General features: G+C 44.2%; 1 protein-coding gene across 12 annotated transcripts in view; it reads left to right on the forward strand.

The window, feature by feature from the left end:
- Window positions 1-12,556, forward strand: part of LOC124029232 (calcium-dependent secretion activator 1-like) — a 176,884-nt gene that overhangs the window by 118,812 nt on the left and 45,516 nt on the right. For all 12 annotated transcript variants that reach the window (XM_046341047.1, XM_046341052.1, XM_046341056.1 and 9 more), the window contains exons 7-9: window positions 4,452-4,563; window positions 10,931-11,070; window positions 11,766-11,832. In XM_046341047.1, the coding sequence (XP_046197003.1) occupies window positions 4,452-4,563; window positions 10,931-11,070; window positions 11,766-11,832 (319 nt within the window). The remainder of the gene's footprint in view (window positions 1-4,451; window positions 4,564-10,930; window positions 11,071-11,765; window positions 11,833-12,556) is intronic.

Consider the following 12,556-nt stretch of genomic DNA (forward strand, 5'->3'; position numbering starts at 1 on the left):
TGCCCTCCAGGACACCTACAGCACCCAATGTCACAGGAAGGCCAAAACGATCATCAAGGACATCAACCACCCGAGCCACAGCCTGTTCACCCCGCTATCATCCATAAGGCGAGGTCAGTGCAGGTGCATCAAAGTGGGGACCGAGAGACATACACCATCACACACACACACTGCACACAGGCTTCACATACACTGTACACACGCTGCCCCCACACTACACGCAAAAACACGCATACAAACAGGATAACACAAGCATGCAGGTACACATACACAAGCATGCATGACCACGTATGCACACACACATTGTTTGTACACTCAAAAAAACGAAAACATGCACACAACACGTACACAAAGCTCATGTAATTAACCAGGCATGGACTGACTAGGGCGTCATGGGTGAGCCATTCACAGCCACTGTGTATCTTAGCAATCTGCAGCGACGTATACGTACTGTACTTATGGGAAAACACTGACACAACCTTTGACTGGACAAGCTTCAACTACCCCCATTGTAATATACACGATGCACACCGATGCAAGGTCAAATACAACACAATAATGAAATCCATTTGTGAAGACTGATTGATAGGTGATGGGGTTGATGTAGTACTGGGATGAGGGACCAGCATACGCACCGGTGAATGTTTCGTCCTTTGTATTGACATGGGACTTACTCCAAGCCACTCAACTCAAATATGAATTAGACACTAATTTATATGCTGCACAGTAGGAGTATGGACCTTGGTGTTGCTGCTTCCATCGGCAAGGTCCCCGTCATGTCCTACCTCCAAACACACACGCTCATACAACTCCCTCTTTGTCCAGTCACCTTACTCAAACTGTACCCCTATCTGTTGTAAGAGAATTCCAAACCCCTTGGGCATGATGAAACACATACAGATGTAGGATCTTCATTTGACCACCCTGTTGCAGGACATTTTAAACTTGTAATGAATTTGAAGTTTAAAAAGTCTTCTGAAGTTTGTAATTTCCACTAAGAAATGTCAGTCTTGATTTCCCCTACAAAAAAATGTCCATTAATTATAATCCATATAATAATTTGCTTTTGCTGCAGAATAATTTTCCTGCTGTAGCGAACTCTCAAATTAAGATCCTGCGTCTGAATCCTGACTGATCTAGGACTTGCTGTCATTTTGTTGAACAAACGATCTTTCTGCTTCTTGAAGATATTACAGCACTACTCTCATTCTTATTCATTATATCCATATTCATATCTATATTCTGCCCTTGAATTGCGTTCCCATGCAAAACTAGACAGATAGCTAACAACTAAGTCTTCAATAAAACTCCCAAGGCTTGACTTTTCTTGAATGAATATATTGAAAACGTTTATGTTGTGAAACTGCAAAATAGAGAAAAGAATCTACTTTTGTATTCAATTCACACCGACATACTGTAGCTGTACATTATACATTTGAAGTTTTATGAATACAAAGCACGCGCTAAGGTACCATGCATCTGGCATGATGCCAAACCATATAGCTCATTTTTACTCATATGGTAATTGGCTAACTTTAATTACTCTATTAATGGACAGCCGTCTCTGTAGAATAACAAAGCATATTACACTAGAAACAGTAACAAAACTACAGTATTGTATATTTTACAATTCGTTTGCATGACGCACGAGCAAAGTAATACAGCAAACGACATACATGAAAGGCATTGCAATTTGTGTGAGTAAATGCAACCAACCAACATTGATATGTAAGCAACTCTATCAATAACAAGATTATCATTCCGAGGTAGATGCGTGACAAGAGAACTGCACTGAAAGACCTGCACCGTAGCGTTGTTTTTAGCTGCTTCTCGGGTCTCTTCCGGTTTCCTCCTCTGCGTGTCTCTTCCTGTTTTCCTTACAGTCCAAGTACCAGAAAGCTCCACTAGGTGGCGAATAACACCATGGAACACAATGAAAATCCATCTGAACCATTGTAATAAAATAATCTGTTACATTCTAACAGGATGGCAGCACAATCTATATTCAATAAATGATCAATACAAGTAGAAATATGGTGCCAATGTGAAACAGTTCCGTGTAAGATGAGACACCACTGGCCCCGCTGGTGGTGCTGTGTGGTAGTGTCAGAGAGGAGCAGGAGGAGGAGGAGTGACACTCTTGCTGTGTTCACACACCGTTTCCCCTGTCCCCTTTCTGTGTCTCCATTTGTCTCATCGTCACTCACAGATGCAGCTCACGTAGAGGGACACTCACAGCAGGAGGACAAACAGCTCACACAGACGCTCACACACGCGGGCGGGCACACACACACACACACACACACACACACACACACACACACACACACACACACACACACACACACACACACACACACACACACACACACACACACACACACACACACACACACACACACACACACACACACACAGACTGCTGGCTCTGCCTCCTTGATGATGATATCACGTGTCATCCAATTATGATTAAAGACACAATAACCCTTATGAACATGTTAGTATATGTCACTTTGTGAATGTGCACGTGTGTGTGCATGCGTGAGTGTGCATGTGTGTTTGTCTCTGTGTCGTGGTAGTGTTTCCTCAGACTGGTAGTGCTCCCTGCGTGGTGCGGTCGGTGGCCTGTCTCCTTCTCAGTCTCAAATCAAATTGTATTTGTCACATGCGCCGAATACAACAGCTGTAGACCTTACAGTGAAATGTTTACTCACAAGCCCTTAACCAACAATGCAGTTTTAAGAAAAATAAGAAGCTGTTTAGAAGCCTCTTGGACCTAGACTTGGTGCTCCAGTACCACTCCATCTCTCCTCTGTAATAAATTAATGTTGTTGCTGCACAGTGTGTGTGGGACTGGGACCAGACAATACATTTCATATCACCTCCCTCTACTCCCCGCAGCCAACTCTCCGCAAGTTCAACCAAGACAAAGAAAGTGTCAGCTGCTGTTCTCAGTCTGTCTCATAATTCAACAGTAAATTGCTCACTCAGTCAGACCTAGCTTTTTCTCTTCCACCTTGGTTTTCTAGTAGTTTATATCTAACCACCACTCACTCCTTCTGAGAGTGCAGGTATCGAGAGGATGAGAGAGAGAGAGAGAGAGAGAGAGAGAGAGAGAGAGAGAGAGAGAGAGAGAGAGAGAGAGAGAGAGAGAGAGAGAGAGAGAGAGAGAGAGAGAGAGAGAGAGAGAGAGAGAGAGAGATACCTATTACCTGTTGGGTGAAATACCAGTGTGCCATCACAGCAGCAAGATTTGTGACCTGTTGCCACAAGAAAAGGGCAACCAGTGAAGAACAGACACCATTGTAAATGCAACCCATATTTATGTTTATTTATTTTTCCTTTTGTACTTTGACTATTTGCTCATCGTTAAAACACTGTATATATACGTAATATGACATTTGAAATGTTTCCATTCCTTTTGAACTGTAATGTGTAATGTTTACTGTTAATTTTTGATTGTTTACTTCACTTTTGTTTATTTTCTATTTCACTTTTGGCAATGTTAACAGATGTTTCCCATGCCAATACAGGCCATTGAAGCACTTTAATTGAATTGAGAGAGAGAAAGTGAGAGAGAAAAGGGACGGAGATGTCGTTTTTTTACTAGATCTTGTGCAATACCTCTGGGCCAGGCAGATGTTAAGTGAGGCTGGGATTCAATTCAATTACATTCACTGTAAAGACTGTGAATGGCAGCTGAAACAGAAATTTCCTTCCAAATGAAATTTCAGTGCAGGTTATTTATCTGCGTTAGTTTGGATCCTGGGCTAAATGTACAGCCCCTTGGATGTTGCAGTTGCTCCCAATGTTTTGAGTCATGCCAGAATGTAGTAAAGGTATATTGCTTCTGATGTTTGTGCAGTGGTGGAAAAAGTACTCAATTGTCATACATGAGTAAAAGTAAAAATAATTTAACAGAAAATGACTCAAGTAAAAGTGAAAGTTACCCATTAAAATACTACTTGAGTAAAAGTCTAAAAGTATCTGGTTTTAGATGTACTTAAGTACAGTTCTAGAAAAAGTACTACATTGTCATACTTGAGTAAAAGTACAAAGTAAAAATAAATGCTACACATCAAATTCCTTAAATTAAGCATACTAGATGGCACTATTTTCATATTCTTTTTTTATGGACAGAAAGGGGCCCACTCCAACAGTCAGACATCATTTACAAACACTGCAGTTGTCAAATCAGAGGCAGTAGGGATGACAAATCGTTATATTGATAGGTGCCATAATTCTGTCCTGCTTGAGCATTCTAAATGTAATGACTACTTTTGTGTGTCAGGGAAAATATAAGGAGTAAAAAGTACATTATTTTGTTCAGGAATGTAGTGGAGTAAAAGTAAAAGTTGTCAAAAATATAAATAGTAAAGTTAAGTACAGATACCCTCAAAAACTACTTACTTAGGTACTTTACACCACTGTGTGTGTGTGTTGTATTTCAGCTGGGGGACCCAGGGAGACTTCACCACCACACACCCCCTCCCTGCTGTCAAGGTGAAACTGTTTACAGAAAGCACTGGAGTTCTGGCCCTGGAGGACAAAGAGCTGGGCAGGGTAACACAATTTCACTCTCTCTCTCTCTCTCTCTCTCTCTCTCTCTCTCTCTCTCTCTCTCTCTCTCTCTCTCTCTCTCTCTCTCTCTCTCTCTCTCTCTCTCTCTCTCTGTGTATCTCTCTCTCTGTATCTCTCTCTCTCTCTCTCCAGTCATTTTCTGCAGTCTCTCTTTCTACAGTCTCTCTCTCTCATCCTCTATCTCTCTATCTCTCTCTCTAGTCTCCCTCTCTACAGTTTCTCTCTCTCTACGGTTTCTCTCTCTACAGCCTCTCTCTCTACAATCTATCTTGCTACAGTATTACTATTTACAGTCTCTCTCTGCATACAGTCTGTCCCTCTACAGTCCCTCTCTCTATACAGTATCTTGCTAAAGTCTCTATCTCTACAGTCTCTCCCTCTCGCTCTACAGTCTCCGCAGTCTTTCTCTACAGTCTCTCTCTCACTTCACAGTCTCTCTCTCTCTACAGTCTCTCTCAATCTCTTTCTCTCTACAGTATCTCTCTCTACAGTAATTTTCTGCAGACTCTCTCTCACTACAGTCTCTCTCAATCTCTCTCTCTACAGTTTCTCTCTCTGCAGTCTCTCTCAATCTCTCTCTCTACAGTCTCTCTCTCTCTACAGTCTCTCTCAATCTCTCACTCTCTACAGTCCCTCTCTCTCTCTACAGGCCCTCTCTCTACAGTCTCTCTCTCTCTACAGTATCTCTCTCTACAGTAATTTTCTGCAGTCTATCTCTCTACAGTCTCTTTCTCTCTCTCTCTCTCTCTCTCTCTCTCTCTCTCTCTCTCTCTCTCTCTCTCTCTCTCTCTCTCTCTCTCTCTCTCTCTCTCGCTACAGTCTCTCTCTCTCTACAGTATATCTCTCTACAGTAATTTTCTGCAGTTTCTCTCTCTCTCTCACTCCATAGTCTCTCTCTCTCACTCTACAGGCTCTCTCAATCTCTCTCTACAGTCTCTCTCTCTACAGTTTCTCTCTCTACAGTCTCTCTCAATCTCTCTCTCTCTACAGACCCTCTCTCTCGCTACAGTCTCTCTCTCTCTACAGCATCTCTCTATACACAAATTTTCTGCAGTCTCTCTCTCTCTACAGTCTCTCTCTCACCCTCTCCCTCTCTCTCTCTCTCTCTCTCTCTCGCTACAGTCTCTCTCTCGCTACAGTCTCTCTCTCTCTACGATATCTCTCTCTCTCTACAGTCTCTCTCTACAGTCTCCCTCTCTACGGTCTCTCTCTCTACAGTCTCTCTCTCTCTATAGTCTCTCTCGCCCTCTCTCTCTCTCTAAAGTCTCTCTCTCTACGGTCTCTCTCTCTCTCTACGATCTCTCTCTCTACAGTCTCTCTCTCTACAGACTCCCTCTCTACAGTCTCTCTCTCTACAGTCTCTCTCTACAGTCTCTCTCTCTACAGTCTCTCTCGCCCCCTCTCTCTCTCTCTCTCTCTCTCTCTCTCTCTCTCTCTCTCTCTCTCTCTCTCTCTCTCTCTCTCTCTAAAGTCTCTCTCTCTCTACGGTCTCTCTCTCTCTCTCTCTCTCTCTCTCTCTCTCTCTCTCTCTCTCTCTCTCTCTCTCTCTCTCTCTCTCTCTCTCTCTCTCTCTCTCTCTCTCTCTCTCTCTCTCTTTCTCTCTAAAGTCTCTCTCTCTCTACGTCTCTCTCTCTCTCTCTCTCTCTCTCTCTCTCTCTACCTCTCTCTCTCTCTCTCTCTCTCTCTCTCTCTCTCTCTCTCTACACTATCTCTTCAGTCTCTCTCTCTCTACGGTCTCTCTCTCTCTACAGTCTCTCTCTCTCTATGGTCTCTCTCTTTCTCTACAGTCTCTCTCTTTCTCTCTCTATACAGTCTCTCTCACTACAGTCTTCCTCCTTACAGTGTCTCTCTTACAGTTCTCTCTCTACAGTCTATACAATGTCTCTCTCTCTACATTCTTTCTCTCTACAATGTCTCTTTCTACATTGTCTCTCTCTCTACATTGTCTCTCTCTCTACAGTGTCTCTCTCTACATTGTCTCTCTCTCTACAGTGTCTCTCCCTCTACAGTGTCTCTCTCTCTACATTGTCTCTCTCTCTACAGTGTCTCTCTCTCTACATTGTCTCTCTCTCTACAGTGTCTCTCCCTCTACAGTGTCTCTCTCTCTACATTGTCTCTCTCTCTACAGTGTCTCTCAACAGTCTCTCGCTACAGTCTCTTTCGCCAGTGTCTCTCTACAGTCTCTCTCTACAGCCTCTCTCTCACTAAAGTCTCTCTCTATCTGTCGCCTGTCCCTCTCTTTCTCTCTCTCTGTATTTTTCTCCATCTTCCTCACTCTTATGTTTGTATTGTTATACACTACCGGTCAAAAGTTTGGACACACCTACTTATTCAAGGTTTTTTCTTTATTTTTACTATGTTCTACATTGTAGAATAATAGTGAAGACATCAAAACTATGAAATAACACATATGGAATCATGTATTAACCAAAAAAGTGTTAAACAGCTCCACCTATATATTATATTAGTGATTCTTCAAATAGCCACCCTTTGGCTTGATAACAGCTTTGCACATTCTTGGCTTTCTCTCAACCAGCTTCACCTGGAATGCTTTTCCAACCGTCTTGAAGGTGTTCCCACATATGCTTAGCACTTGTTGGCTGCTTTTCTTTCACTCTGCGGTCCAACTCATCCCAAACCATCTCAATTGGGTTGAGGTCGGGTGATTGAGGAGGCCAGGACATCTGATGAAGTGCCATCACTCTCTTTTTTGGTCAAATAGCCCCTATACAGCCTGGAGGTGTATTGTGTCATTGTCCTGTTGAAAAACAAAAGATATTCCCACTAAGCTCAAACCAGATGGGATGTATATCGCTGCAGAATGCTGTGGTAGCCATGCTGGTTAAGTGTGCCTTGAATTCATAAATAAATCACAGACAGTATCACCAGCAAAGCACCATCACACCATCACACCTCCTCCTCCATGCTTTACAGTGGGAAATACACATGCGGAGATCCATCCATTCAACCACACCATGTCTCACAAAGACACGGCGGTTGGAACCAAAAATCTTTGATTTGGACTCCAGACAAAAGGACAAAAAGAGGCTGATTCAGTCTCATCTACACTGCCTGATGCTTATTCAGTACAGTACTGTAGGTGGGCTGAGTCAGTGATGGTTTTAACCCCCCACAACCAGAACTTCATTTCAACCAGTTTTACCTCTGAGCTGTGACCCCGTCACAGTTCATCAGTGATATCTTCGGGCCACATACTGTACACAGCTATCATATTTCTTCACTTTAATTAACATGTTTTAATTAGTTGCATATTAATTATGCAATTTGCATCATCTGTGACAGGAAAGTCATGCGGAAATGTCTTAATCATCTGGTTTGCTCCTCTCTGGCGCTGTCCTCTGGTGCAGAGAGCGAGAGTGTGATGGATGGCCCCGGGCTCGGCTGGGCTCACTGCTGGTTATCAGAGGGGCTAGCTAGGGCTGATTTGTGGCTGTGGTAGACTGAGGCTGAGGCTGTGGAGAGGAGGGGAGGGGAGTGGCGGTAAGACATCACTTTGTGGTAGTGACCTTGGCTTTGACAGGGGCTCTTTGGTCTCCTGCTGCAGTGGCAGAGAGGCAGCTATCAGTCAGTCAAAAAGTGAGCCAGTCAGTCAGTTGATCAGTCAGTCAGTTAACCAGGCAGGCAGGCAGTCAGTCAATCAGCCAGCCAGTCATCCAGCCGGGCCACAATGCTTCCTCAAAGCTCTTTAACTCAGCAAAGATAGATTAGGCCCTCTCTTCAGGGGGGCAGTGTGGAGCAGAGCGACGCGGAGTAGTGGAGAGTGTCGGCTGCTGCGCTTCTTTCTCCTTTGATACGGCTACACAGCTACACAGCTACACAGCTACACAGATACACAGCTACACAGATACACAGCTACACAGATAGGCTGAGCCACCAGCTCAAACGTGTCACAAAGCACCGGGGCCCAGGCTGCCAGAGCACGATTAAGATTTAATGGAAGCTCGTGGAAATGAATTGACTGTTCAGAAACGTTGAGAATGCTGACTCATGGTGTTGAATACAGACTCACTGGATGGAGATATCTCCAATACACCTGGTACAGAGTCAATGTGGAGACTATATACTGGGGGTACCGGTACAGAGTCAATGTGGAGACTATATACTGGGGGTACCGGTACAGAGTCAATGTGGAGACTATATACTGGGGGTACCGGTACAGAGTCAATGTGGAGACTATATACTGGGGGTAGCGGTACAGAGTCAATGTGGAGACTATATACTGGGGGTAGCGGTACAGAGTCAATGTGGAGACTATATACTGGGGGTAGCGGTACAGAGTCAATGTGGAGACTATATACTGGGGGTACCGGTACAGAGTCAATGTGGAGACTATATACTGGGGGTACCGGTACAGAGTCAATGTGGAGACTATATACTGGGGGTACCGGTACAGAGTCAATGTGGAGACTATATACTGGGGGTACCGGTACAGAGTCAATGTGGAGACTATATACTGGGGGTACCGGTACAGAGTCAATGTGGAGACTATATACTGGGGGTACCGGTACAGAGTCAATGTGGAGACTATATACTGGGGGTACCGGTACAGAGTCAATGTGGAGACTATATACTGGGGGTACCGGTACAGAGTCAATGTGGAGACTATATACTGGGGGTAAGTCGCTCTGGATAAGAGCGTCTGCTAAATGACTTAAATGTAAATGTAAATGGGTACCGGTACAGAGTCAATGTGGAGACTATATACTGGGGGTACCGGTACAGAGTCAATGTGGAGACTATATACTGGGGGTACCGGTACAGAGTCAATGTGGAGACTATATACTGGGGGTACCGGTACAGAGTCAATGTAGAGACTATATACTGAGGGGTACGAGTACAGAGTCAATGTACGGGGCACCGGTTAGACTAGGTAATTGAGATAATATTTACATGTAGGTAGAGTTATTAAAGTGACTATGCATAGATGATGATAACAGAGAGTAGCAGTGGTGTAAAAGGTGTGTGGAGGGGGGCAATGCAAATATTCTGGGTAGCCATTTGATTAGATGTTCAGGAGTCTTATGGCTTGGGGGTAGAAGTTTAGAAACCTCTTGGACCAAGACTTGGCACTCTGGTACCACTTGCCATGCAGTAGCAGAGAGAACAGTCTATGACTAGGGTGGCTAGAGTCTTTGACAATTTTAGGGCCTTCCTCTGACAGTGCCTGGTATAGAGGTCTTGTATGGCAGGAAGATTGACCCCGGTGATGTACTGGGCCATACGCACTACCCTCTGTAGTGCCTTGCGGTCGGCGGCCGAGTAGTTGCCATACCAGGTAGTAGTGCAACGGTGATACCCTCGATGGTGCAGCTGTAGACACTTTTGAGGATCTGAGGACCCATGCCAAATCTTTTCTGTCTCCCGAGGAGGAATAGGTTTTTGTCTTGCCCTCTTCACAACTGTCTTGGTAAGCTTGGACCATTTTAATTTTTATTTTTTTATCTTACCTTTATTTAACCAGGCAAGTCAGTTAAGAACAAATTCTTATTTACAATGACGGCCTAGGAACAGTGGGTTAACTGCCTGTTCAGGGGCAGAAAGACAGGTTTGTACCTTGTCAGCTCGGGGGATTGAACTTGCAACCTTCCGGTTACTACTCCAACGCTCTAACCACTAGGCTACCCTGCCGTTAGTTTGTTGGTTATGTGGACACAAAGGAACTTGAAGCTCTCAACCTGCTCCACTACATCCCCATGGATGAAACATGGAGGAGTGCTCAGTCCTCTTCTTCCTGTAGTCCACAATGATCTCCTTTGTCTTGATCACATTGAGGGAGAGTTTGTTATTATGGCATCACGCGGCCAGGTCTTTGACCTCCTCCCTATAGGCTGTCTTGTCGTTGTCGGGGATCAGGCCTACCACTGTTGTGTCATCGGCAAACTTAAAGATAGTGTTGGAGTCGTGCCTGGCCGTGCAGTCATGAGTGAACAGGGAGTACACGGGGAGACTGAGCACGCACCCCTGAGGGGCCCCTGTGTTGAGGATGTGTTGTTACCTACCCTCACCACCTGGGGGTGGCTCGTCAAGAAGTCCAGGATCAAGTTGCAGAGGGAGGTGTTTAGTCCCAGGGACCTTAGCTTATTAATGAGCTTTGAGGGCACTATGGTGTTGAACGCTGAGCTGTAGTCAATGAACAGTATTCTCACATAGGTGTTCCTTTTCTCCAGGTGGGAAAAGGCAGTGAGGAGTGCAATAGAGATGTCAATGGGACTCACCTGATTAAATAATAAAAGATAAAAACAAGTAGTTTAGCTTAGATATTGTCATATTTTCTTCATCTCTAAATTTCTCTTTCAATATGAATTTATTTGATACTTCTCTCTTCCAGGTGGTCCTCCACCCGACCCCTAACAGCCCCAAAGCCTCAGAGCTCCATAAGATGGCCATCACTAAGGCCTGCCCCGACCAGAACCTTCAGATCAAACTGGCCATCCGCATGGACAAACCGCAGAACATGAAGCATTCTGGGTAAGCATGGACAGGCTGCAGATCTGATCTGATCTGTACAAAGAAAGTTTCCCATGGAATGCTCTGCAAATGATTGAGGACCATAATCATAAATATTGTATGACATTGACATACCATTCAGACCACCATCAGGTGTTGGAATTCATTGAGACAATCTATATGAATTATCTTGTGTTTCCGTAGATACACTATAATATTATAGTTGCAGCACATGACTAGATGTCTTATGACCATTCTGCCTGCCTGTTGAGGGCCATTTTGTCCTTGTCTGTTTCACCTTTGGGGAGCAACAAAGCCTCTAGCTTAAAGGCCAAAGTGACTCATTCTCGCTGTGTCAACTCAGGGTCATCCAGTCTGCATGAAACATCATTGTCATCCCTAATGGAAACCACATACATTTCACATGTGATCTTATGTGAAGTTAATGTGATAACATGTGACAACATTTAAAGCAACATGTGATAACATGAAACTACACATGTCAAATGTAAGGTGAAATTCTGTGTTTTTCTGTAAGAGATATTATAAACAGTGATTAGATCAGCCTCTACTTTCCACGTAGGAGGGGATACAGTCTTGTCTATACATTTAGTGTGGGTTAAACCTGGCCATTCTGTTGCTACAATACAGGAAACAATATTAGCCATTTCTCATACCAATGCCATGTAATAAACTTTAACATTGTTTTCTGGAAGGTATTTGTGGGCTTTTGGGAAAAACGTCTGGAAGCGATGGAAGAAGCGTTTCTTTGTCCTGGTGCAGGTAGGTATATAATCAGCCTATGAAATTTCAGGTCTGCTCAATTGAAAGGTTATTCAAATTAGTACACCACCAACACCTTAGGAAACATGTGCCTGAAGCAGTGGCGGATTTAGGTATAGGTGACATTGGCAGTCGCCCAGGGCGACATCTTGCAGGGGGCGGCACGGGGCACCCGCACGAAAACATTGTAATGGTAACATTTGCGCGATAGGTTTTCTAATGCTCATTTGCACGTCATGTCAATGATATCATGTCACTGTGTGGGACTGTGGGTCAATTAACTTTGTCGGAGTGGGCGCCCTGATTCTAGTTTGTGAGCTAGGCAGGCTACTACCTGGGAAGGTCTCCCACTCAGAAGTACGAGATGGGGAGGGGGGTGGGGGTAGGTTGACCTCAGGGCTCCCCTCTGGGAGCTGGAGGTAGGGGGAGCGGGGGAATCTATCAAATAGCGCACCTCTAACTTTGTACAGTACTAATGAAATTAGTAAATCAGTCACACTACGAAATGCTACCAAATAAACCATAATTCATTCATAATACTGTGAATATATAGTTTCAGGCATGTTGTTGCTCTTTGATTGTGTGAAGTCATTAAGAATAATATTAAACCAGTCTGCACACCACCAAGGTGAATTGGTTTAGTCTTGACTCTCCGTTTAAGGGGGGAGGGGGGGTTGCTGAAGGAGGGGGGGTTGCCAAACTGCCACTGGGAAGGGATGGTTTC

The sequence above is a fragment of the Oncorhynchus gorbuscha genome, linkage group LG03 (genome assembly GCF_021184085.1).
Source record: "Oncorhynchus gorbuscha isolate QuinsamMale2020 ecotype Even-year linkage group LG03, OgorEven_v1.0, whole genome shotgun sequence".
NCBI lineage: Eukaryota > Metazoa > Chordata > Actinopteri > Salmoniformes > Salmonidae > Oncorhynchus > Oncorhynchus gorbuscha.